The 27,680-nt window shown below is 32.8% G+C and overlaps 1 protein-coding gene across 1 annotated transcript in view; it reads left to right on the top strand.

The window, feature by feature from the left end:
- AGL (amylo-alpha-1, 6-glucosidase, 4-alpha-glucanotransferase) overlaps positions 1–27,680 on the top strand; it is a 79,741-nt gene that overhangs the window by 29,412 nt on the left and 22,649 nt on the right. The window contains exons 12-26 of the mRNA XM_051993269.1: positions 3,833–4,020; positions 6,520–6,643; positions 7,309–7,472; positions 7,738–7,839; positions 8,788–8,943; positions 9,036–9,186; positions 12,655–12,779; positions 12,871–12,983; positions 13,111–13,245; positions 17,596–17,726; positions 19,426–19,562; positions 19,812–19,945; positions 20,952–21,127; positions 24,811–24,913; positions 26,714–26,939. Of these exons, the coding sequence (XP_051849229.1) occupies positions 3,833–4,020; positions 6,520–6,643; positions 7,309–7,472; positions 7,738–7,839; positions 8,788–8,943; positions 9,036–9,186; positions 12,655–12,779; positions 12,871–12,983; positions 13,111–13,245; positions 17,596–17,726; positions 19,426–19,562; positions 19,812–19,945; positions 20,952–21,127; positions 24,811–24,913; positions 26,714–26,939 (2,165 nt within the window). The remainder of the gene's footprint in view (positions 1–3,832; positions 4,021–6,519; positions 6,644–7,308; positions 7,473–7,737; positions 7,840–8,787; positions 8,944–9,035; positions 9,187–12,654; positions 12,780–12,870; positions 12,984–13,110; positions 13,246–17,595; positions 17,727–19,425; positions 19,563–19,811; positions 19,946–20,951; positions 21,128–24,810; positions 24,914–26,713; positions 26,940–27,680) is intronic.

The raw sequence follows: 27,680 nt of genomic DNA, 5'->3' as shown, positions 1-27,680 counted from the left end.
GCTTCCACATAGCTTTATGCTGCCTTTTTTCTGTTGAAAGATCCCTGCTTTCCATGCAGACCTATTTCCTTAAATGTTCCCATAATTCAGAATTTCCTCCCCTCTTCTAACTTAGGTAAAATTAACTTTCTCAAAGATTCCAGGTGTTGGGCATCATGATTTCTAACATGATTTGATATAAATTACAAATGGCTATAAGGCTTAATGGTGTTGTGTTTGAATTTTTTAATTGCTTTTAAGATAATAGACTAATCATCAATTCATGCAATAAAAGGCTGAGATATATGTGAGTAAAAGTGTCTTCCTTATATTCATTGTCCATTTTATCAACACCTTTTGCTCATCAGTTTCTTCAGACTTTTCCAGAATAGGTTTTTCAGGGTGTATTCCCTTCTCTTTTAGACACCATTTTTTAAAAAATCTTTTTTATTTTAATGGTATATTATTTTTCCAGTTACAAGTAAAGATAGTTTTCAACATTCATGTTTGTAAGATTTATATATTTTTCTTATGTTCCTCCTTTACCTCTCCCTCTTTCCCAAGACAGCATACAAACTGATATGTTATACATATACAATCAATTTTTAGCACTTCCAACTGAGTCATGTTCAGAAAGAAAGATTAGAACAAAAAGGGAAAACCACAAGAATACAACAGCACAATAACAAAAGGGTGAAAATAGTGTGCTTCAATGTGCATTTACTCTCCATAGCTAATTTTCTAGATGCAAATGACATTTTCCATTCCAATTCTTTGATGACTGTGTTGCTGTCACAGTTAATCATCATATTCCTGTGTACAATATTTTCATGGTTCTGCTTACTTCACTCAGCATCAGTTTGTGTAAGTCTTTACAGGCTTTTCTGAAATCAGCCTGTTGATCATTTCTTATAGAATAGTATTCCATTACATTTATATATCATAATTTACTCAGCCATTCCCTAATTGATTTCCAATTTTCAATTCTTTGTCATCACAAAAAGAACTACAAACATGTTTGCCCATGTGGTAGACACCATTTTCAAAAGAGGTTCTTTCCTGTTTTATGTTTGAGAGACAGGGATACTGAGCCAACTTCCCAATACTTGATACTTTTATTTGTTCATCTTCAACAATCCTTTACTCTCTCATTTTGTGAGCTATCTAGTTTGGTAAAATGTTTTATATTTAATTATTAATTACCAAAGTTAAATAACTTGGATATTCCCTAAGGCCCAATTTTCTTTAGACTTAGTGGTTCCAGTTACATAATTATATGTTATCAAGTGTTTTTCAAGAATGGATCTCTGTTTGTCAGGATTTTGATAAAATTTATGTTCCCTACATGATAATCTCCTGTTTATTACCTATCAATCTCATAAAGAATATATTAAACGTGTATTAAGAACTTCATATATTTAAAGCATGTTTTATTCTCTAGAGAACATAGAAACTTCAAATAAATGATCCATGTTATATTTCTTACAACTTTAATTTGCTTGTATATTTATGGGTTAAAGTAAATTGTTATCATGTTCCCATATATTCAGCTGTTTCCAGTTTTGAATCAATGCCTGTTATTTATCTGTATCATTTTATTCTTTTTGTTGTTTCTCTTATCCATTAGTTGGAATTCTGATTCTTTCCATTAGCATGCAGTTATTAAACAATAAAATATTTTTGCCATTCAATATGTGCTATACATATTAAAAATATACATATTTTCATTTCCTGCTCAGACCCTTCACCCAGAGAATGTTGACATCACATATCAGTGTACATTCAAAGCCCTTTACAGTCTGGTGCCAACCTATTTTTAAGTCTCATTGGGTGCTACTTCTTCTATGCTGTGATTCAGCCAAACTGGCTTTTTTTTCTGTTCCTTATATAGAATTCTCCTTTCTTAACCTTTTTCTCATAGAAGCCTTTCCTTCCTTTAAGATGGCAGGTCAAGAACCATCTTCTACACCAGAGCTTCTTACATGTAGCTCCTAAATGAATGTGAGGGTCATGAAAAACTTAGTAGCAGTAAAAAATTTTCAAATGCAGCAACCAGAAATTAATTCAAAATCAAACACATAATGAATCCAAAGTGTTTCTGGCAGTACTTGCCCATTTTGTATCTCGCCACTTCACTGCTGCTGCCTTAGTTCTGAACATACAACATGTGCACTTTGTACTGTGCATGCATAAATGTTGCCAGAAACACCTTGGCTCAATTTCAGGATGGGGTCAGATAAAACTTTCTTGGATGAAAAGGGATCGTGAGTGGAAAAAGTTTAATAAATCCTGTTCTATATTATATGAGACCCTCTCCCCACCAAATGCTTGTATACTCCTTTCTGAAGTAGTTCTATTTCTACTGCAAATAGTTATATATGTACTCATTGTCTCCCTCACTATAATGTGAGTTCCTTGTGAGTAGAAATGGTTTCATTCTTTGTACTCTTATCTCTTGAGTTTTTCTAATTAAAGAATAACATATAGAAGAATTAAATTGTTATCTTGTTATCTGGTAATTTACTGGATAGAGTATTAGACCTGGAATCAGAAAGACTTGGATTCAAATTTTTATCTTAGGCAGTGACCGACCAAATAATCTTGGGCAAGTCACTTACACTTCTCTTTACCTCAATTTCTTCAACTATAAAATGGGGACAATAATATCTACCTCTCTTGTTGTAAGGATCAAATGAGATAATATTTGTGAATCATTTAGTACAGAGCCTGATACATAAGGGTAATATAAATATTACTCTTGGTGATCTTAGTAGCTTCCATGGATTTATTTATTATCTCTCTGCAGATGAATCTCAATTCTCTGTATAAATTTCCAGTATTTTTCTGGCATGTCACCAGATGTTTGATATTTCAAACTGCATATCTTATGGACTTATCAAGCTCAGTGTAACCCAAACAAAACTCATTATCTTCCAACCCCTTCTTCCTCCAAATCTTCCGCTCTTTTGAACTTCAATGTAACTGTCAGACACCATCATCCTTTGAATCACTCAGGTTCCCAAATTTGATATCATCTTCCATCTCACTCATCTAACATCTGGTTTAGTTTCAGATCATCTCTATATCTCTCCCAAGTCTCCTTACCACTGATATGGTCATCACCCTAGTTCTGCCCCTCATCACCTCTTGCCTGTGCTGTTATAATAGCCTCCTATTTAAATGCCTCATGTCTTTACCCATTATAGTCAATATCCCCAAAACTGTTGAAATGGTTTTCTTGAAAACAAATCCAACCAGGTCACACATAAATAACCCCCCTCTTTCTACCCAACACTTTCATTGAATTCAAATAGTTCCATATTACATCCTCAGTTCAAAAATAAACTGGCATTAAGACTCTCACAACCTGGCTTGTTATTTTCTTTCCAATTTTATTTCATATTATTGCCTTCCCCATATCCTACATGCCAGCCAAACTGGCATTCTTAATGTCCTTCATACGCAATATCTCATCTCTTCTCTCCATGATTTTCTGTTGTCTATCTTTCTGCCCTGAATGTTTCCACCTGTGCCTCTTAGAATCTGTGGCTTCCCTCAAGACTCAGTTTGAAGACCATCTCTTTCAAGAGATCTCTCTTTGTCACCACCTGTGTCTTCTCTAAGGGTTACTTTGAATTGTTGCACATCTTGTTTATTCCTTTTATGTTCACAATATCTCCCTCATTAGAATGTAAAATCCTTGAAGACAAGAACCTGGTTTGCTTCTTTTTTTTTTTTTTTTTTAAAGTTAGCAGCATTTAACAGAGTGCTTAGAACATAGTAAGTACCAAATAAATGATTATTTCTTGATTTAGATTTTTGTGCTATTGAAAGCAAGTTTTCTTCTTTGCAGGTTCAGAAGTTTATCTGAGGAGAGAGCTCATTTGCTGGGGTGACAGTGTTAAGTTACGCTATGGAAATAAACCGGAAGACTGTCCATACCTTTGGGCTCACATGAAAAAATATACTGAAATAACTGCTACCTATTTCCAGGGAGTACGCCTTGATAACTGCCACTCAACACCTCTCCACGTAGCTGAGGTACAGGAAATTAAAACGTATATGTTATAAGAATAAATTCAGGAAAGCTAGGGGAAAATACTTAAAGCTAAAAATAATATACTGGCATTTAATGATTGAATATTTTGTCTAACTTGGTTTATGTTTATTTTGTGATTGTATTGTTACTTTATGAAATATTTACAAGTTAATATTTTCAATTTAACTTTTAAATAATAGATAAAAACATACGCAGTATAGTTTGGCAAAAAATTTGCAAAGTACTTGTAGTTTATGTTTGATCTTAAGTTTATTTCTTGGTTGCTTTTAGTATTTTCTTAACAAAAGAAAGCTGTGTAGTGTATTCTATATTGACATATTTATTTAGTTAGATAGATTTTCTTTCCCCATTTGATTTTCCCAAGGGGAAATTTCTGATTTAATACCCTTGAAAGTTTTTTTGTTTAAATAGTGATTAAAGAGACATGAGCAAGTCACAATTCTATACTGGTTGAGGGATAACCATGCTAATGAAATCCTATATATACAGATACATTTTGAGTTTTATGTATGCATGTATTTATACACCCACATGTACAAACCCTATAATAGATAGTACCAATAAAAGGCTTAAACAGGTAATCCTTTTTTGTCAGTATAGCTATCATAGAATGTATGACGGCCGCTAATATTTATACCATTAATTTCCTAAAATCATACCCATATCTAGCCAGAATTATATTTTTTAGTATGTCTGTAGTATGTCTTACCATAAGATGAAATGACTAAGAGATTAAATTCTGTCTGTATTTTTAATGTAAAATCTATTTTAAAATGAAACTGTCAGTGACCTCTCTTGATGATTGACCCTTTGTAAAGAAGGACCATCAATTGTAATAATAATACTAACATATTTTGAAGCCAATTATGTTCTCATATTGAGTTAATTATCTTATTAACATGTAAATGTAAGTCTGCCTTCTGCTTTGGGCTTTTAGCAAAGCCTTCTTGAGCCACAACCAATAATTTGAAAGTATTTGAAATTATCAGGGCAGTGTGTGGAAGATCTGAATTCAAATACTGCTCCAGACACTAGCTGTCTGATTCTAAACAAGTCCTTTAATCTCTGTCTCAATTCCCTTATCTGTAAAATGGTGGTGATAATGTGACCTATTTCCCAGGGTAGTTGTAAAGATAAAAATGAAATAATACTTGTAAAGTACTATGTAAACCTTAAAGCACTATTGTAGTTTTGCAAATTTATTATTCACTTATTCTTAGGAGCCTGTCATTTTTCTCCAGGCTGATGTATATTTTAACAACCCACCAGTAACCATTATTTTAACTTGTTTAGTCTTATTTAATAGCAAATTTGTGCTTGTTAATAATCTTAAGTTCTACTATCTTTCTGTTTTGTTTTGTTTTTTTAAATAAAAAGAGTGTAGCATAGTGAATAGAGAATGGTCCTTGGCATCAGGAGGTCTTGGGATCAAGCCCACTAATTGAGCAAACTGGCTGTATGACCTAAGGCATGCTACTTAGCCTCTCTAAGTCATTGTTAAGACTAGCTTGGAGAAAAGGGACTAAACTGCATTGAAAAAGAGAATTCCTCACCCAGAGCTTCCTACACTAATAAAATCACAAGATTAATGCAAAAAAAATTTTTAATTAAGAATTTTTATCATATATTGTCAAAGAAAAGAAGCATAGAAAGTTGTCTCTTGATGATGGTGCTAAAAACATGCATATATATATTTTTTCAGATAATTAAAACAAATTTTTTTGCTTATAATCTGAAATTGTTTCAAAAGTCTTTTATAAATCTCATGACATATAATTAGGATGTGAGTTCTCCTTATTACTTGTTAATATAATTCAGTATGTTGATTAACCTTTGTACTTATTTTCTGGTAAATGCTTTTCTGCACAAGTCTGATAACTGATTACTAGATTAGCATTAGCTTCCTGGCTTGCACTAGCTTCAAGTGTGCCCCTGCACAAGTGCAGGTTATGTTTGTTAAGAAACTTTAAAAGTGTATTACAATCTGTAGGAGATGCTGGCTGCAGCCAGGTCAGTCAGACCTAATCTTTATGTGATAGCTGAACTCTTCACGGGCAGTGAGTACCTCGACAATGTGTTTGTCAATCGCCTGGGAATTACCAGTCTGATTAGAGGTATAAAAATCAATGGGAAGCCATGTAAAATGGCAATGTTATGATTCATATTTTTTTAATGTGACACTAACATTCTCTTTCTTTTTTCTTTTTTTTCCTTGTATCCTTATGTCTCTTGTAAATTCTAATGTTATTCTTTTTTGGCTGTGTATATTGATTAATTTTCATATTGGCTGTGTGTTGGGTTTCTTTGTCATTTTTATGCATATGTATATTTAAATAAATTTGGGGTTTCTTTTTGGCTTTCTGTTTTGTTTTGCTGCATGGCAATTCCCTGTGTGTAATCTATGCCTAGTCTTTTGTTCTTTTTATTTTTTTTGCCCTACTCATCTGCTTCTCTGGCTTTTGTGGTCATGCTTTTTGTAGTATATGCTTGATGCTGCTAGGAAATTACAGCCCAATTTGTATGTAGTGGCTGAGCTGTTCACAGGAAGTGAGGAGCTGGACAATATCTTTGTGACTAGACTGGGCATTAGCTCCTTAATAAGAGGTAGGCTTGCTGTAGTGTAATTTTTTTTTTTTTTTTGTCTAAAAAGCATGCATGGTATCAGTTTAGTTGATGAAAAGGCATTTGTTAAGTCATGCACATTGCTTAGCAGGTTGTAATGCAGTTAATTAAAACCAAAAGTTCTTGTAGTTATTCATTCAAAATAATAACTAGGGATAATTGGAATTCATCTTACAGTTTATTGTAGGATTATATCATTCGTAAAGTATTTCTGCTCTTGAATAAGATACCTCATTTTAAATTGAAAGATCAGTTGGAGGAATCAGTGAGATTCATTAATTGTGGATGTACATGATTTAAAACAGAAGATGTCTGTTGTTTTTTGTTTTTGTTTTTGTTTTTTTTTTTTTTAATCTCTTGCCTTGAAACCTGGTGGTATCCTTGAGTTTCTTTTAGTAACCACCTTTCAGTCAGATTCTTTGTGAATGCTGAATATTCACTTTATATGTAACATTTATTTTCAGTAAAATTGCATAAATATATCTCCTACCACTTAAATACTCTATATTGTTTTTTTTAAAAATTAAGCTCTTGGGTAGTTATACTCTTTGTGTAGATTGCATGGTATTCATACTATTAGTAAGAATTATTAATACTTTCTTGAATGTTGCTTGAACAAGTTGCCAATGCATATTTTTTCACTGCAGAGGCAATGAGTGCTTATAATAGTCATGAAGAGGGCAGACTAGTTTACCGCTATGGAGGAGAACCTGTTGGATCCTTTGTTCAGCCATGTTTGAGACCTTTAATGCCTGCTATTGCACATGCTCTGTTCATGGATATTACACATGATAATGAGTGCCCTATTGTGGTAAGCATCTAATCTGTTTCTTTTTTTGTTTTGCCAAGTGTCACTTGTAGTTTATTAAATTTTCTAAATTTCAAAATTCACTAATGATCAGATCCTCAGAATATTGAGGATTTGTGACATTGGTATAGGATATAGTAATGAATGCTGCTAACTTATTGGCAAAAGAATCTGTATAAATGCCTAATATTGTTCACTTACCTTTTTTTCAATGTTTTCTATGACACTATGTATCCCTCTGAAAGAAAATACCTTTTTTCCCCTCTAGCACCGGTCAGAATATGATGCTCTCCCAAGCTCCACAATTGTTTCCATGGCTTGTTGTGCTAGTGGAAGTACTAGAGGCTATGATGAATTAGTACCTCATCAGGTATGTATGTGTTCTATTTTAAAATACAATTTTATAAATATATTATTGTAATAAATTGGCTTTTTTAACTTTGATTATTTTTGTTAAAATAAGTTTTGTTATCTTTTGTTTTTACATACTTAAATTTCCCCATATATCCCTCTTTCTTCCTCCCAAAGAGCTATTCCATCTAACATATTTTTTAAAGGAAAAAAAAAATCAGTAAATTTGATTGGTGCATTTAAAATGTATAACAATATTTTCAGCATGCCAAAATTTGTCATTCTCCCCATCTCTAAAAAGTATGGAGAGTTGTATGCTTATATCTCTTATTTAAGAGTCATGTTTGTTCTTTGTAATTTCAAAACATTAATTTTCTATTGTTTTGTGATTATCATTCTTTCCTTTTACATTGTTGATTGTTATAGTCATGGTATATATTGTTTTCTTGACTTTATTTCATTTCATCCATCTATTCATGTCAGTCTTTTAATACTTCTTTATATCCTCTTTGTCATTTCTTACAGCATACTACCATCCCATTATATTTATGTATTACAGTTTGGTCATTCCCCAATTGATGAGCATCTAAATTCTTTACAGTTCTTTGCTATCACAAAAAATGCTATTATAAATATTTTGGTGTGTAGAGAACTATTCACCACTTCTTAGTCTAGAGATATTAATTTTGTTTGTGCAAAAACATTTCAATTTCATATAACCAAAATTATCTGCCTTTTGAAATTAGCTTTGTTAGGTGAAGAATGTATTTCCTACCTATATCAGTAAAAACTATATGACCTGTTTCTCTTGTAATTTTTTAATGATGTGTTCACTAATATTCATGTTTTGTATTTGCTTTCAACTTACTGTGGGATAGTTTGATTCTTATTATTAAAGATTCATCATTTTTCTTAATGTAAATTATATCTACATATCTATCTGTAACTGTATTTTGCCTTTTTGCAGATTTCTGTAGTATCTGAAGAACGGTTTTATACTAAGTGGAATCCTGGTGCATCGCCATCAAATGCAAGTGAAGTTAACCTACAAAGTGGAATTATTGCTGCAAGACGAGCCATTAATAAATTACACCAAGAGCTTGGAGCTAAAGGTTTTATTCAGGTATAAGATTAAATTATTGCTATAATTTAAAATATTTACATTAAGCTAAGCTTCTTGGGAAAATAGGTAATTTTAAAATTTACTTTCCTCAGGTTTATGTTGATCAAGTTGATGAAGACATAGTGGCAGTAACAAGACACTCACCTAGTATCCATCAGTCTGTAGTGGCTGTGTCTCGAACTGCATTCAGGAATCCTAAGACATCATTTTACAGCAAAGAAGTTCCTCAAATGTGCATCCCTGGTAACATAATTCAAATTGTTCAAATAACTGCCGTATGTGGCTAATATTTTCCATTAGATAACTTCACCTATCTAATAAAATTATCTATAACTAAATTATTTATAAAATATACATCTGTAATAAAAATTTTAAAATTATAAAAAAATTATCTATAATTCAAAAGTTATCTTGTAAAAACTTGGGTTTTTACTTCATCCAGGTTTGCCACCAAACTTTTATTTGTCTTATTATCTTTGGATTTTCATAGCGCAAAATTTTAAGACTTGAAAGGGATTTAATGTATCATCCAACACATACCTGTCCCCACTATAACTTATACAACAACAAGGAATCATCTGACCTCTCTGTGAAAATAATAAGGGAAAATCCCCTCCTTCCTGTGGCAATCCATTCCACTTTGGGACAGTTCTAAATGTTAGACTTTTTTTTGCCATTAGCCTAAATTTACTTCTTTGGAACTTTCACATGTTGTTCCTGGTTCTACTCTTTGTAGTCAAGTAAGCAAGTCTGTCTTGTCTTCTGGGTGATAGTTCTTCAGAAGCACAGCTATCATTTCTCCCTTGAGTCTTTTCTTCTTTATATTAAACCTCTCCAGTTCCATTTCACATCAGTTCAAGGTTATTTATTGTCCTGTCTCCCTTACTCTGTGTTACGGATCTTTCTAAACTATGGTCCCATACCTGAATACAAGATCCAGATGAAGGCTGACTAGGGCAGAGGACATTGGAAATACAACCTTGTTCCTGAAACTCTGAGCCTGTTAATTCAGCCTGAGATATCAGGGAGTTTTTACTGTGATAGCACATTGCTGACTCATTGAACTTGAAGTTAGATCCAAGACTACCCCTGGTCTTTTTCAGAATCTCTGCTGTCCAAACATTTCTTTCCTGTTTTACACTTAGGATTTTTTTTAAAGTTATAGGTAAGACTTGGCATGGCACAATCAAGTCCTGAATTTGGATTCTACCTCAGGACATACTTGATATGGTGACTAAGCAAAAACTTCTCTCAGCTTCTGTTTCCTCCTTTGTAAAATGAAAATCATAGGAGCACTTGCTTCATAAAATTAGACTAAGGATCAAATGGAATATTATATAGAATGTGCTATCCTATCACAAAGTAAATAAGAACAGTTTGGAATGACCTGCCCTTGATGCAACCTTCCTGTGTCTTTCTAATTACAGCTTTTTCTAGATGTTGCCTGTATCTCAAGTGACCTGTTAGAACATTTTCACATGAATTAAGGACTCTGATTTATAGTTTACAAAATCTGTTCTCTTCAGTGTGTTCAGTATTTCATGCTTGAAGATTTCCCATCCTTCCCATCTTTAGAAGGATTCACTTCCTTCTAAAAATTTTAGTCTATAATCTTTCCTACTTATTATCTGAACTCCCTAAAAACTATTTTCCACAGGTTAGGATACATCCACAGGGAAACAATGTGACTTTTCAAATCTTGTATATCAAGTTAGAATGCAAATATCAAACTTTCCAGACTTTAACTATCTTTTAAAATTAGTAATTATTTTGTAAATATTAACTTATATCTAGAACAGTGTTGATTGGAGATTTGGGAACTTTGAGAAAGTGTTCTAACAAAAAACAAAGGACCCTCTCTCAAGTAACTTCCATTCTAGGTGAGAAAACAAAGGTGACAAATTAAACCACTGGGGAATAATGTAAAATGAAGTAGTATCTATTGGTTCTTATAGTTATAATAACTACAATACTGTGAGATAAGTACTACAAATATAATTTATCCCATCTCACAGATGAGAAAGCTGAAGCTAAGAGAGTTTGTGATATTTCCAGGATCATCCAACTAATAAAGTGCTGTATATGACTGAACCTCAGAACTGTGAGGGACTTCAGAGTTTTCTGTACTTGAACATGAACCCTCTCTACCTAATTACATGATCAAAAATGATTGTGGTCCATATTGTATGTTAGGATGCATTCTTAAATCCCTAAGCCTGGCATTCAAAGCCCTATGGAATTCACCCCAACCTGTATTTACAGCCTACTCTCCTATAGTCCCTATGCTTCAACAGAACCAACATACAAACTCCTCAAAATGCCATGCCTGATGTGGGGACTGAGAGAATTGGGAGAGAAAAAATATTTTTTTGATTCATTGTTCATTTATTCATTGAAAAAATCAAATTAAAAACAATTTTTAGTTTCATGCCTTTCTATCTTTGCTCACATCTGTATCTTTGAATGTCATATATCTGGTCTATCTATCCAATCCACTAATGATCTCTGCATCATCTGATGCTTTGACAGTAATATATGTATTTTTTTTTAACAGTTCACAGTCTTTGATTGTAATTGTAAGATTTTTTAATTCTTTAAATGCTGTGGGGCAATTTTTACTTTTAAATACCTCTAAAAATGTGTCTTTTTAAAGTATAATTGACTGTCATGTGATAGTATATTGTTTAAACAAGTAACTTCAGAAATTATAACAATTTTCAGTAGAATTCTGGGATGGATTATTAAGTGGATGGTGTATGAGAACTTATAGAATCAGATCACTAGGAACCAGGTTGGGTTCACTAAAGTGAGTTCTTGTTTGACAATTACTAGATTAATGAGTTAGGGAAATTATATAGACACAGTGTATCTGGATAACAAGAAGAAATTTAATCATATCCATTGTGATATCCTTTTGGACAAAGATAGAAAATTGTGGCATGGATGATAGTAGAAATAAACACATAGTTAGTTGAAGAATGTTGAGTAACACATTGATGTCAACCTGGAAGAATATCTCTAGAGATAATCCCCCAGGGGTCTCTTCTCAGTTCTGTTCTGTTTGACAGTTGTACTGGTGACTTCTGAATGATATTAATAAAAGTACAGTTTACAAATAAAGTGAAGTATTAATCTCTCTGTACCTTGTACCAATGAGACTGTTTTAAAGTATTTTAAGATAATCAGACTATAGCGTTCCAAGAGCAGTGTATATTAAGGGGATAAATGGATTAAAAATCATCTCTTGAAAAAACGAAAGAAATTAGTGATTAAAGGAATTTACACATAATATCGTGGAGAAATTAATATCTTCCAAGTATACATGATAAATCTTCATCTCAAGAGGTTGTCCTGTAGAAGAGGGATTAATTGTAGTCACTAAAAAGATGGCCTTACAATTCGGAAATTTTAACCATTGCAGCTGTCAGAAAACAGACTAGATTACTTTGTGAGATAGGGAGTTTCCTATTACTGGAAGTATTCATCCAAAGGCTAGATGGAATCTTGAGAGGTTTAGAGGAGATTCATTTATTGTATCAGGGATTTGACTGGATAACTCTACACTTCTGTTCCTACAATTCTCTTTTTATTTCATTTTCATCTCCAAATTCTTAGTACTCCTATTTGACTTGTAATAGAGTTAAAATACGATATGCTTATAATTCAAAAAATTTAAAGGCATTAAAAATAGCTATTTCTGGGTTTTTTCAGGAAAAATTGAAGAAGTTGTTCTTGAGGCTAGAACTATTGAAAGAAATACAAGTCCATATAGAAAAGATGAGAATTCAATCAATGGGATGCCAAATATCACTGTAGAACTCAAAGAACATATCCAGGTAAATATGGCTTTTCTTTCGGCTATTATGTGTACCATATTAATGATATTAGGATGGACTTACTTGACAGTTCTACTAATTTGTTTTTAAGCTTAATGAAAGTAAAATTGTGAAGCAAGCTGGAGTTGCCAAAAAAGGTCCCAATGAATATGTTCAAGAAATAGAATTTGAAAACTTGACTCCAGGAAGTGTTATTATATTCAGGTATGTTTATTGCCATAAAATATTTAAACATATTACATACTTGTATATATAATTGAAACATTTTTATCAATCTTATTGCTTTTTAACAAGTTATTACATTTGATTATTTTTTCATTAACACTTTCAGAGTTAGTCTTGATCCTCATGCACAAGTGGCTGTTGGCATTCTTCGAAATCATTTGACACAGTTTAATCCCCATTTTAAAACTGGAAGCCTTCCTGTTGACAATGCAGATCCTATACTAAAAATTCCCTTTGTTTCGTAAGTATAGTCTTATTTAAGAAAATCTGGTCAATTTTTAATGGCTAATAACTGTTTACCTAATAGTATAATTTTAGTTCTCTACTGATTGAATAATATTAGTATATATCTCAGTTTGTCAAGAATGCGTTCTCTAAGGTTTAAAAAATATAGGCTTAACTGATCCTAAAACCAGGTGCCATATAATTAAGTGAACAGGCAAAAAAAAAGTAAATAATTGATAAGTAAGATAAACATCTTAGAATTAAAAAACTATTCTATAATTAACAGCTTTTGAACATAAGCTAGCAAAATCTATAATATTAGCTTTAAAATGAGAAATAAAAGAAGGCAAAGCATAGTAAGGTATGAATTGGGATAACCAGTGGTATGAGCACAAAAATATTGGATGAATTTAGACAACTTATTAACTCTCTCTGCTATGAATCCTCCAATTTTCCTTTGAAGCACTTTAGTGAGAAACCGCTTCCTAAACAATTTATCCCACTTTGATAGGTCTTAGTATTTGAATCTATATCCAAGTGAACTCTTTGTCACTAAAAACTTCCCTATCCATTCTGCCCTGTGGAGCAAAGCAAAACACATTTGACCCTTCTTTCATGTAACAGCTCTCCATTACTTAATGTTATTTATAAGTGGAACATTATGTAAAAGTAAGCTGTGATCTACATTTGCTAATTGATTGGAAGTTTTTACTAATTATTTATATACTGCTTGTTGTACTTTAAGTCTCCAACTTCATTTTAAAATAATTTTGAAAGAATTTGAGTATTATATAGTCTTTTGTTTGGAACCTAAAATACATTTTCTCCGAGAAATAATGATATAAATGTTTTTCGATTTTTTAAAAAAATCCTGGGCAAACCCTCAAATCTACAAAATTCACACAGCTACCATATATTACTGCAATACAAACATAGCAATTTGATAGAAAGAAATCATTGTTTATCTTGAATGTTGGCACTAAAGAGTCACCATAACAAAAGGTCTTTATCATTTCTCACCTAGCTATTGTAATGGCCTCCTAATTGATCTTCTGCCTCAAATCTTTCTTCTCTCTAATCTTTCATACAACTGTGAAAATAGTACTACTGCAGGTCTGCCCACATTAATAAGTCTCCTATTCAGTAGCTCCCTGTTTCTCTCGTGGCAAATACAGACTTGTTTTTACATTTAAGGCCCTTTATAACTTGGTTCTAATGTTCCTTCCTTACCTTACGTCTTTACTGCACTTCTGGACCTCTATGGGATGCTCAGACTAACCTTGCTATTTTCCACACACAGCCATTAATCTATTTTTCTATACCTTTGCGCACAGTTTGTCCCCCGTTCTTGTAATAGATTCCTTTGTTACCTGTGCCTCTTAGAATTTTTAGTTTCCTTCAAGGTTTAGCTTAATTGCCCTCTTTGGCCCAATATTTTTTCTTATCTTAACTCCAACCCCAAGAAATTACTTTTTATTTATTTGTATCTATTTATACATATGTAGATATTATCTCCTCTGTTTAGATATAAGAAGGCAGGGAATTACATAGATGTCTTTGTGTCCTCGGTACCTAGCCAATGCCCTGCATAGAATGTATGCTTAATAAATAGTTGTTGACAGAATGATTGAGAGGAGGTGAAATACTTTTGCAGAGATTTCAAAAGAGATTGTTATTTGTACATTTTCAAGGATGTTAGGATTTGATGACACTGATTCTTTTGTGATATAAAAAAAGTTCTATATACTGAGAACAGCCAACATAGAGAAATAGGAGGAAGCAATACAAGCCAACAACTCCAGCAACAATCTAAGAGGATTGTGAGACTAAAAAGCAATTGGGAAATCTAAGGAGAAACCAAGTGGGCATTGATTCGGCCCCAAAATCACAACCTACCAAAGTTTTAGGGACATAACTAGAACAGTCCTTAGGGGAAAACTCATATCGAAACACTTTCACCAATAAAAAAGAAAAAAAAAATAGATCATTGAATTAGATATGAAACTTAAAGAAAAAAAAAAAGCCTAGAAAACCAATAAATGAAGAGATACTATGGAAATGATACATGTAGCTGTGCCATTGCCTCAAATCTAGTTGATTCTTAACTTATCTGGGCTGAGGACCCAAGCATCTTGTGAGTGGCAAAGATAGAAAAGCAATGTGCAGATAACAATCTATGTGTCAATTATTTAGTATATGGGGCATGCCTTAATTAATTCTTTAATTAATAGCTTGAGGTAATTAGTAATAAAAATAACTGACATTTTTCTGGTCCGTTACAATTTATAAATTATTTTTCAGAAATACATTTCCTCATTTAATACAGTTCTATGAAACAAATAGGTGTTAATACTCCCATTTAAACAGATTTAGAGAGGTTATATAACTAGCCCAGAGTCACACAAATACCAAGTGGCATTGATTACTAATGGCAGAGCCAAGAGTCAAATTCTTTTAGCTCCAAAATCCTTTTTCATTTTCACTGTAATGCTATTAACAATAGCTAGATTATCTACACAAAGAACATGTAAGTAAAAATAACTTTAAAAGCAAAACTGGAAGATTTGGAAAAAAATAAAATAACTTTCCCAGCCTGAAAAGTCATGTGTTATCCCAAAGAACTTTTATAATATTTTTGCCTGTTAAATTTGGCACTTCTTGGCAGGGTTGTAGAAAAGGAAGGCACATGGTGCTCATAATCATATTATTTTTAGACAGTCCGTAAATTTTAATTTCACTTTGGATGCTTGACATGTGAAAACCTTAAAAACTTTACACCCCACCACACGTATATTTAATTCCTTAGTGCTGCTCCAAGAAGTGGCAACAGCACTAAAAAAAAAAAAAAATGAGAAAAGCATCTAGACCAGTGCATTTATTCATGCTGGAGGCACCATTGTTTTGGAGATATTAATGGACCAATTCTCAGATTATCTAAAAAAGTGGAAGATACCAGAATTTTGGGAGGAACTTGGACCTTTTACTACCAAAAAAAAAAAATGACCAAGAGAATATCAATAACTACTTTGTCTTTTTTTTCACCTAAATTTTATGAGAATAATCCATGGATTACTTCACCAAGGATATCCTTGATGAAAATATTTGAAGGGAATTGGTGTGCTTTCATAAATGAAATTCTATGTAAGGCCACGTTTTTTCTGTCATTAATTTGACAGGAAGAAAATAAGATTCCCCTATGCTATTTTTGGTTGGTTAAAAAAATTAATTTTACCCAGTAGAATAAAACTCCACTTTAAAAGCTGACTTCCAATAAGATAACTCCTATGCATGTGTGAAAACCTTACAAGATTTCATTTAATGTGTAACAACACTTTGCTCAATATTTTTGTTACTCATATTAAGTCAGACATGAAACAGGGATACGAGTATATACCCATAGGTGTTTGTCATTATTATGGAGGATGTCCAGAGCAAAGTGCAAGTCAAAAAAAAATTCCATACAGTTGGTAAGAATTTTTAGATGTTCATTTTTGCTAATAACCCTAAATTAATTTTATCAAACCCTGGAGTTATGTAGCAATGAATGTATTGTGTTCTATGATAATCATTTGGATTTTGAACACATAGTGCAAAGTTCAGTAGTACACATATGTACACATGAACTAATTTTGAACTGAACAAAAGAAAGTGGTTTGGATTGCCTTGGGATATCTTATAATTCTTGTAATGACCTTAAGCTTCTTCTGGAACCAAAGCAGTAATGAATAACTGCTAGTCACGAAATAGTGGTTTTCAAATAGTTGGAATTTAGGATTACCCAGAGAGCAGTGGAGCAGCATATGATGAGTATCAGAAGATTGCAACACATTACAAATGAGGCATTGTAGAAAAAACACTCTAAAGGACAGAATTGGAAAAATGTATGAGCCAGAAGAGATGAAATCAGTCAGGTACCATAGTAAAGGACAGCTAGAGAAACTGGTCCATAATGTGTCAAGAGATTTTAAATAAGACTCCTCTTATGTTGGGTTGGTATTCTGTGTGAAATCTATCAGAGTATATGAATGAGAATCATAAAGGGTGGGTAAATTGTTCAAGCTCCCAGTGTAGTCTTTGTATTTGAATTTGTTCACTTTCTGAACATACACATAACTGAAATGTGGCTTTAATGGACATATTTCCAGTGTTTTTTTTATATTTTTGTTGACAGGTAGTCAAGTTATTTTGAAGTTTGCTTTTTTGTACAATTAGTCCTACTGAGGTTTCCATGATCACTTTAAGATAGTATTTAAATTCGGAGAGATGATTTGGATGTTAAGGTACTATGAAACCTATGTCATTGGAATAATATTTGAACTTAGTGGATGAAATAATCATTTGCCCTTATTTATTTTCTTATTCTTAGAATAGCATCCAAATTAACTTTGGCTGATCTAAACCAATTACTGTACCGCTGTGAATCAGAAGAACAAGAAGATGGTGGAGGATGCTATAATATCCCAAATTGGTCGCCCCTTAAGTATGGAGGACTTCAAGGTAAATAAGTTGAAGAGCACTTAAGCCTCTTTTTAGTTATATTGTGCCTTCTATTTTGTGTTATAGTTACTTGTATATATGTTGACATATTGCAAATATGTCTTGACAGACTGCAAATTTTTAGGAGTGTTAGAGTCAAGTGTTATATAACTTAGCATTTTTCCCAAGTGGTAGTACTTTGCAAATTAGTAGGTCTTTAAATGGTTATTGAATTAGTTTTTATATTACTCTCCAAGAGCTCTTGCTATGTTTTGCCTTTTAGTAATTGGTTTGACTTAGATTTCTTTGAAACCAGAGATCGTTTATAGGTAGCACAATGGATAGAGTGCCAGGCCTGGAATCAGGAAGACTCATTCATGTTCCCAAGTTTAAATCCAGTCCCAGACTCATCATAACTGGGTTACTGTGGGCAAGTCACTTAACCCAATCTGTGAAATAAGCTGGAGAAGGAAATGGTAAACTACCCCAATATCTTTGCTAAGAAAACTCCAAATGGGGTCATGACACGTCACACGTGAGTGAAAACTAAAGAAGTACTTACTTTGTATGAGAAAATGAGATAAGTATAAAGAGTTCTGCCAGTTCTAAGGGGCTGTTATTAGTGTGATTTATTATGGGCTAAGTACAGTGTTAAGAGTTAGGGATGCAAAGACAAAAGGAAAACAGTTCCCTCTCCCAAGCCAGAAGCTGTCCCACATATGATGAGGATTGTGTGTGCAGACAGAACTTGAGTCTTTGAAAGAAATCATGAGTTCTTTGAGATAGAAGTAAGGATGGATAACATTCTAGAAGCAAGAGAAACATCTTAAAAAGGAAATAATAAAGTTGTTTAGGTTAATTTCTGAATTAGTGACATTTATGTTCCATTCCATGTCATTTTATGCAAGGTAAGTCCAGTAATGTTAAGTAAGCTTGTTCCATTGTCATTGCTTTGATATGTCATTGAACAGAGATTCTGGACACATAGGAATACTAGATATGTTTCATCGATGGCGAAGCCTTCCAGGTTTCTTATCCCTAGACCTAAAAGTAATCATGTCACGTCAGGAATCTATTTCATTCAATAGGGTCATCGTTAAGCACATAGGTTATGGTAGATATTACTTTTGGCCACTGGAAAGATAAGTTCATTATCTTCCTGTTTATCCTCCTATCCACACTGGTACTCTCTTTTGGGAAAGGAGATAGTTTAGTTTGGTCATCTCTAATAATGATGGACTGCAATCTAATTTATATAGGAATGTATAGTGTCTTGAAGAAAGCTGTACACACATTAATATTTCTTATCTCATGCCAGAAGCCATAAGGCTAGCCAGCCCATTTTACAGGAACACCCAAGTCATACAAAGCAAACCCTTAAAGATTTCCAGACAAACACACATCTTATTGATGTGAGATTTTTCTCCAGTCCTAGGGATTCTCAGTATTTGCAGTGCACCTGTCATTTTCATGGTCCATATACACAGTATCTGTCACATGTTCACAACCCAGATTTTAGTTTTAAATGGCATTGGAGGTTTTACAGTAGCCATCTTCTTTTAGATGCATAAAATGTCCTTTCACTGAACTTGAAGATTATTAGAGGTTAATGGCAACTCATTGCATAGCACTAAATTGTCTCTGCCCATAACAAGATTAAAGAACATAGAATCATAGCTTTTAAGCTGAAATGAAATATAAGGTTTCTCTCTGTTTTCAGGTTTAATGTCTGTGTTAGCAGAAATAAGACCAAAGAATGATTTGGGTCATCCTTTTTGTAATAACTTAAGATCTGGAGATTGGATGATTGATTATGTCAGTAATCGGCTAATTTCGCGCTCGGGAGCTATTGCAGAAGTAAGTGGAATTGTTTTTTTGGGATGGGCTGTGTTATCTTCAGATAAAAGTGCTCTTTGAAATCTACATATTTATATTTACATGGTTTTCTAATATGGGGCTAGTTAATTTTTTTTGTTATTTTCCTTGATTAATGAATAATGGAAAATCTCATTGTTCCTATGCATAGATAAAGTTATGTTTCCTCTTCTAAAATTTAACCAGCCTAGAAACACACTTAAATTAACTTTTCAATTATTATTCTAACAGGTTGGTAAATGGTTGCAAGCCATGTTCTTCTACTTGAAACAGATTCCACGTTATCTTATCCCATGTTACTTTGATGCTATATTAATTGGTGCATATACTACTCTTCTGGATGTTGCATGGAATCAGATGTCGAGGTATAGCCAACAAAACTAGAATAAATATTAATGTTTATAAAGAAAATACATGTGAAGTTACTTTATTATTCTCTCTTTTATAAAGGGACACAAAGGATTTCAATACTAAATTTTAAATAAGCAAGTAACAAATGAAAATGTTAATGAATATTTGTCTTGAAATCATAGTCTTATAAAGGATTTTGAGTAATTCATTCATTCATTAATGGGAGGCTAAAGGCATAAGCACATTTAAATAATCCCAAATATGATTGTCCTATAAGACTCAGAAAAAACCTCATTGAAAAAAGCTGGTCTAGTTGCAATTTTTCTTGTCATTTTATATTGTCATAGAACTTATAAAAAATATTTGCTTTTTTACTATCTTCACCTACTATTTTGGTCCTACTTTCAGCAGTCCTCAGATTTTTTCCCCAATATAATGATAAATCAGATTTGTAAAGATTTTGGCCTTAGAAGTAAAGGATAAATTGTATTTTCATTTTTATAAACACATAAAATTAGTAGGGAAATTCAGAAAATAAAATTTCAAGCCGAATTTTCTTATTTCATAAGCTTCCATGTAATTTTTTTTTAAATTAGAAATAAGATGTATTTTCTACCAGTTCTATCACTTAATCAATTCAAAATTCTAAGCTAGATAATTTAGTGTATTGTGTTAGATTTGGAGTCTGGAAAATTTGACTTTAGATCATTCCTCAAACATTACCTCTGTGCCCCTAAGATGAGTCACTTAAAAATCTCTCAACCTTAAGTTTTGTCATACATAAGATGGCAGTGATAACAACAGCATCTACCCAACAGAGTTTGTTCTAATTTAAAGTGAGATCAAATGTAAAACACTTTGCAAAATTTAAAGGTGCTATAGAAATTATAGTTATGCTTATTCAACAGAAATTTAATGGTACTTCCCCTATGTAATAGGTATTGCGAAGATAAAATTTTAGAATGGAGGAATGCAAATTAAATAATTACTGGGCTGTTTTTTTTTTTTTTTTAATTACAGCTTTGTGCAGAATGGTTCAACATTTGTAAAACATCTTTCACTGGGTTCAGTTCAAATGTGTGGAATAGGAAAGTTCCCCTCTCTTCCCCTTCTTTCCCCCTCACTTCCTGATGTTCCATATAGACTAAATGAGGTAACCGGAGAGAAGGAGCAATGCTGTGTTTCTTTAGCTGCTGGTAAGAAATGCTTGATGTTAAAATGTATTATTGTACTATTCTAAGAGAAATTGCAGGGGTTTTTTTTTAAAGAGGGTGTGGATGATTTATAGTTTGTGATATAAAAAAGTTGTGGCTTTAAACATAATCTATGTTTGGTTTCTAGACTAGAAAAAAGGACAGGACAAAGGAACCCTTGCCTTCTTCCAATGTAGATTGGAGTTTCATAAACAAAATAGCAACAAATGAATTGGTTTTGCCATGTGAGTGGTAGTCTTTTTTTTTTTTTTTTAGTGACAGGAATTTAGAAAGATATCTATGTATATTTTTATTACTCTCTAAACAATATACTATACCAGATTGTAAAATATTTATTTTATAGATTCAGAAAAAATAACAGTAATTCATCTGAAAAGATCAAAAATGTCAAGGGAACTTATGAAAAAAAATACAAGGAAAGTGGCCTCCCATGCCATATATAAAACTATATTTTAGGGGCAGCTAGGTGGCACAATGGATAATGCACCAGCACTGAAGTCAGGAGGACCTGAATTCAAATGTGGCCTCAGACACTTAACTTCCTAACTGTGTGACTCTGGGCAAGTCACTTAACCCCAATTGCTTCAGCAAAAACAAAAACTTATTACAAAGCAGCAGTCATCAAAACCATTTGGTACTGGCTAAAAAATAGAGTGGTGATTCAGTGGAATGGATTAAGTACACAAGACATAATAGTCAATGATTATAATAATCTACTGTTTGATTAACTCAAAGATTCCAGCTTCTGGGATAAGAACTCACTATTTGATAAAAATTGCTGGGAAAACTGAAAAATAGTATAACAGAAACTAGGCATATGTCAACATCTCACACCCTATACCAAGATAAGGTCAAAATGCTTAACTGAGTTTCAATGGATAAATGATGGACAGAAACAGTTACACCCAAAGAAGGAACACTGGGAAATGAATGTGAACTATTTGCATTTTTGATTTTCTTCCCGAGTTATTTTTACCTTCTGAATCCAATTCTCCCTGTGCAGCGGGAGAACTGTTCGGTTCTGCAAATATGTATTGTATCTAGGATATACTGCAACATATTTAACATATGTAGGACTGCTTGCCATCTGGGGGGGGGGGGTGGAGGGAGGGAGGGGAAAAAACGAAACATAAGCGAGTGCAAGGGATAATGTTGTAAAAAAATTATCCTGGCATGGATTCTATCAATACAAAGTTATTATTAAATAAAATAAAATTTTTTAAAAAAATTACAAAAAAAAAAAAAAAAGATAAGGTCAAAATGGTTTCATGATTTAGACTTAAAGAGTGATACTGTAAGCAAATTAGATGAGTAAGGGTTAGTTTCCCTTTTAGATCTTTGAATAAAGGAGAAATTTATCACCATACAAGAAATTGGAAACATCATAAAATGCAAAATAGATAATTTTGGTTACACTAAATTTAAAAGGGTTTACACAAACAAAACCAATGTGGCCAGGGTTAAAAGGGAAGCCAAAAGCTGGAAAACAATTTTTACAGCCAGTCTTTTTGATAAAGTTCTCACTTCTAAAATATATAGAGAACTAAGTCTAATTTATAAGAATATACATTATTCCCCAATTGATAAATAGTCAAAGCATATGAACAGTTTTCAGATGAAGAAATTAAAACCATCTATAGTCATTAAAAAATGCTCCAAATCACTAATGATTAGAGAAATGCAAATTAAAACAACTCTGAGGTACCTCCTCATACCTCTCAGATTGGTTAAGATGACAGGAAAAGAAAATGATAAATGTTGGAAGGGATATGGAAAAACTGGGACACTAATGTATTATTGGTGGAGTTATGAACTGATCTAGCCATTTTGGAGAGCAATTTGGAACTATGCCCAAAGGGCTATAAAATTGAATTCCTTATAATCCAGCAGTGTCTCTACTGGGCCTGTATCCCAAGGAAATCATAAAAGAGGGGAGAGGACCCAGATGTACAAAAACATTTTTCGCAACTATTTATGGTGGCAAGGAATTGGAAATTGAGTCAATGCCCATCTTGTGGAAGAATGGCTGAATAAATTTTGGTATATTAGTGTAATGGAATATTATTGTTCTATAAGAAATGAAGCATAGCTTGATTTTAGAAAAGCCTGGAAAGACTTACATTAATTGATGCTTAGTGAAGTGAGCAGAACCAGGAGAATATTGTGCACAGAAACACAAGATTATGTGATGATCAAGTATGATAGACTTAGCTCTTATCAGCAGTGCAGTATTCAAAAACAGTTCCAGTAGACTTGGGATGGAAAATGCCATCTGATCTAGATGGAAAGCTATGGAGATGGAATGAGATCAAAGCATAGTATTTTCACTTTTTTTGTTGTTGTTGTTTTTTTCTTCTTGTTTTTCCCTTTTCCAGTTTATCTTTCACAACATGACTAATATGGAAATATGTTTAAAATGATTGTACATTTATAACCTATATCAGATTGCTTTCTGTCTTGGGGAGGGAAGGAGAAAAATAAATTAGAACTCAAAATAATACAAAAATGAATGTTGAAGACTGTCTTTACATGTAATTGGAAAAATAAAAAACTATTGAGAAAAAAATAAAGTAAAATAAGCAATTTAGGATTTTCAAATATGACTTCAAGTCCCTAGATCAAAAAATGCAATTTCTAACGAACCATCAAGATAAAGAAAACCAGTCCTAGAAATAGAAACCAGGTGATTCTAAATGCTTTTGTTTCTAGTAATCTGTTTTGGTATCTGGTAAAGGGGGATGGGCAAAATTTAATTTGTTTTTTGCTTTGAAAAATTCTTTTTTTGTTTAAATTTTTTTGTCTTGTATTTTTTCCTACCTTCCTTGACTTGGAGGAATATCAACATCAAATTAATTACAGTAAAGGACAGTGGGCTAATTAATCTTTAGAGTTTAAATGTAGAGTACCAAGTAATGTTAAATAGTGACTTGTTATGGTTAGTAGAAACAACCATAATCTCAGACTCAGTTCTACCAGTTGCCTTTAAACTGACAAGTGACCTTCCTTCTCTTGAAATTTTTAATATTATGTATTTTCAGATTTTCTAAACGTGCTCTCAAAAAAATTGTAATATACTGAAAAATTATTTAAACGTATATACTTACATACATGTGTTTAACTTAGATAAAAATATTCATTAATAACAATGCTTTAATCTGCACTTTTTTCTTGCTGTAGCAAGGGTTCTCAAACTCTTTGGTCTTAAGACTCCTTTAAAAACACTCTTTAAAATTGAGGACTTCCTTCCCAACAAATTTTTGTTTATGTGGGTTGTAGCTACTAATGTTTATCATATTAGAAATTAAAATACTTAGTACTATTACAATATTATGTAGTTTTGACATTGCAGACCCTCTGCCATTCCATAATAAAAGGCTTGTTGGATGGGGCAGTGAACCTTCTGAGTTCAAATCTCACCTCAGACAATTACTATCTCTGTGACCATGGTTAAGTCACTTAATCCTGTTTGCTTCAGTTTCCTCATTTGTAAAACGAGTTGGAGAAAATGATAAACTATTCTAGAATTTTTGCCATGAAAAACCCAAATGTTGACATGAAGAGTCAGATATGATTGAAAAACAACTGAAAAAAAAAAGAAAAAGTTATTTGGTGAGCCTAGATTGTGATTAAAAGAAATTGATGTTTTGTTATGATTTTCTGTTTAGGCTTACCTCATTTTTCATCTGGTCTTTTTCGCTGCTGGGGAAGAGATACCTTTATCGCTCTTAGAGGTATACTACTGATTACTGGACGCTATTTAGAAGCCAGGTAGGATGTCTACTAAATCGCAGTTCATATGTTTACATAAATATTGATACTTAACATGTTATTATTTATTTCAATGCATCTGCTCTTGTTAACATTAGGGCAAGAGATTATTTTCAAGCACCTGTTGTAATATTTCATTTAGATCCTATATGATAAAAGTTTTTTTGATATATTAACTAAAACAGATGATTAGGTTACTTCTTTTAACATCCTAGGCCAGAAAATGTGATTTTGATTTCACATTTAAGTATAAAAATTGCTGTACTATAATCTGCTGTTTATTGCTAGTGTGCCATTTTGTCTTTTCTACAAGGAGACAATGGATAGAGAGTGAACATTGGAAAAAGAATTGGTAAACTTCAGATTTCTAATCCTATTTTTTGTTTGACCTCAAATATGTCTCTGAACTTTATGTTGCCTCCTAAGATTTACCAGTTTCAGTAATGTATAAAATCTAAACAGCTATCCTTAAAACAGAACCCAGAATTCCCACTAAAAGTTAGAAGCTTGTGTCTTTAAAAGATTTGTTTAATTTAAAAAACAGTATAACTCTTCATTTATTCAACATCTTCTGGGAGTGGGGTTTTTCTCACTGATTTTTCAGTAACTAAAATTATTCCTTTAAGTGTCAAAGCAATTTAAAAAACAAGGTAGAAGAAAAAAATATAGTACATATAATTCAGGCTTTTCTTAATGATGTAGAATTACATCAGTGATGTGAACAGTGAACTCCATTGTACAGTGAAGCCCCCCAGACCTGTGCCAGCTCTAACTCCCTCATTTAGCAAATCCCTGAACCTCTCAGTGCCTCAGTTTTCCCCTAGGTGAAATGGGGAGAGTACTAACTCCTCCCTTCCAGGATTGTCATGAGGATAGAATCATGTGTAAAGAGCAGCAAACCTTAAAGCAAACTATAAGAACTATTTTGAACATGTTAAAATAAAACCTTTATTTTATTTAATCTTCTTTATTATTTATTTATTAAATATTTATTCATTTTTATTATTTATTTATTTATTAAAGTGACCAAGGCATGTGAGTTGAAGAGTCCAGGGTTCTTTATATTAAAGAATTTCCAACTGCTTTGCTGAAGAACTAGAAAATAGGCATTCCCAAATCAGTTTGGCTAGGACGTTCCTTTTGCATCCAAGAAACTGGGGTGCTAGAGATTCCCTGACTTTGCCTTATTTCCTTCAGCATTGTAAAGGGAAAGATTACTTGTGATCAGAGGAACTGAATTAGATTAAGTGAGTGCTACCTAGTGCCTCTGTCCTGAGGCATGCTGTGGCCAAAAAGGGGGGGGAAAAAATCATCCACTGATAGCAAGCTATTGAAGAGTTATTGAAAAGTTTATTGAACTTAGGCTGCTCTTTGAACAATAAAGTCAACTTCTAAAACAGTACTCAAAATATTTTCAGCTTAATAAGACCCACTAGAGTTTTGTAATCTGCAAACATAGCTTTTTGAGAAATTATAGCCATCACCACATTATGATTAGTAAATAAGGCTTAAATGTATAACAACAACAACAAACTTTGATAATTAAGTTGATTCTCTAAAAAACTTAAGTCTGTATCACATTCTTCATAAACAACTTGTTCTCATTTATAGAATTGTATTCTTAGACATCTATTTCATTGTTGTGACTTTTTTTTATGTTGCTTAGCTATGCACTAATTTGCTGTGGGGCAAATTAAAAGAAAAGGGGAACATGAGATTGAGTCTAAGATAATGTGCTCTTATGTCTTCAATATTTAAAACTGATTTTATTAAAGTGTATGCTTAAATCTCTGGTTTCAGGAATATAATATTAGCATTTGCTGGTACCCTGCGGCATGGACTCATTCCCAATCTCCTTGGTGAGGGAACTTATGCCAGGTTTAATTGTCGAGATGCCGTGTGGTGGTGGTTGCAGTGTATTCAGGATTACTGCAAAATTGCTCCAAATGGCACAGACATTCTTAAGTGTCCAGTTTCCAGAATGTATCCTACCGATGACTCTCCCCCTTTGCCAGCAGGCACACTGGTAAATATAATTTCTAATAAACTATTCATGACTTAAAAATTAAAATAAAATAATATAGTCTCAAGAAATCAGTAAGTATTTATTTACCAAAAAACTGATTACTCACTTGGTGCAAAGGCACTATGATGAATACAAGAGTGACTGAGACAAACTTCTTGCTATCTTAAAGCTTACAGGCTATCTACTAAAGAGAAAAAAACATTTAGATCCATCTGTATGTCATTTTGGAGGCCAGAGTAAAGTTAAATGGAGTGATCAAGGGAATTAGGAGAAGAAACTTCTATTGAAATGCCATAGATATCAAAAGGGGGTGCTATAGTGGACAGCATACCTGGCCTGCTGTCAGGAAGATGCCTGTTCCTGAGAGCTAATGTGACCTCAGAGCTTCCTGGCTGTGTGACTCTGGGCAAGTCACTGGCCCCTGTTTACCTCAGTTTTTCTTCATCTGTAAAATGATCTGGAGAAGGACATGACTGGCAGTATCTTTGCCAAGAAAATTCCATGTGGGTTCACAAGGAGTCGAAACAACTGAAAAACAGCAAACAAAAAGTCCCAGAAAGGAAAGGCAATTTCCAAAGAGAAGTTACAGAAGGGGAAATATGGTCTATATTAGATTACAAAATAGAAAAAAACAACATGTTTTGGAAATTGATATAACAAGAATTTTTATAATTACCATTTATGACTCAGACCTAGAGCTTCTTGACAAAGTAAACAAGATAGTTGCCCTGTGCATCAAGA

Source organism: Antechinus flavipes, chromosome 4, assembly GCF_016432865.1.
Source record: "Antechinus flavipes isolate AdamAnt ecotype Samford, QLD, Australia chromosome 4, AdamAnt_v2, whole genome shotgun sequence".
NCBI lineage: Eukaryota > Metazoa > Chordata > Mammalia > Dasyuromorphia > Dasyuridae > Antechinus > Antechinus flavipes.
The sequence above is the reverse complement of the archived record's forward strand: the minus strand, read 5'-3'. Positions and strand labels throughout refer to the sequence as shown.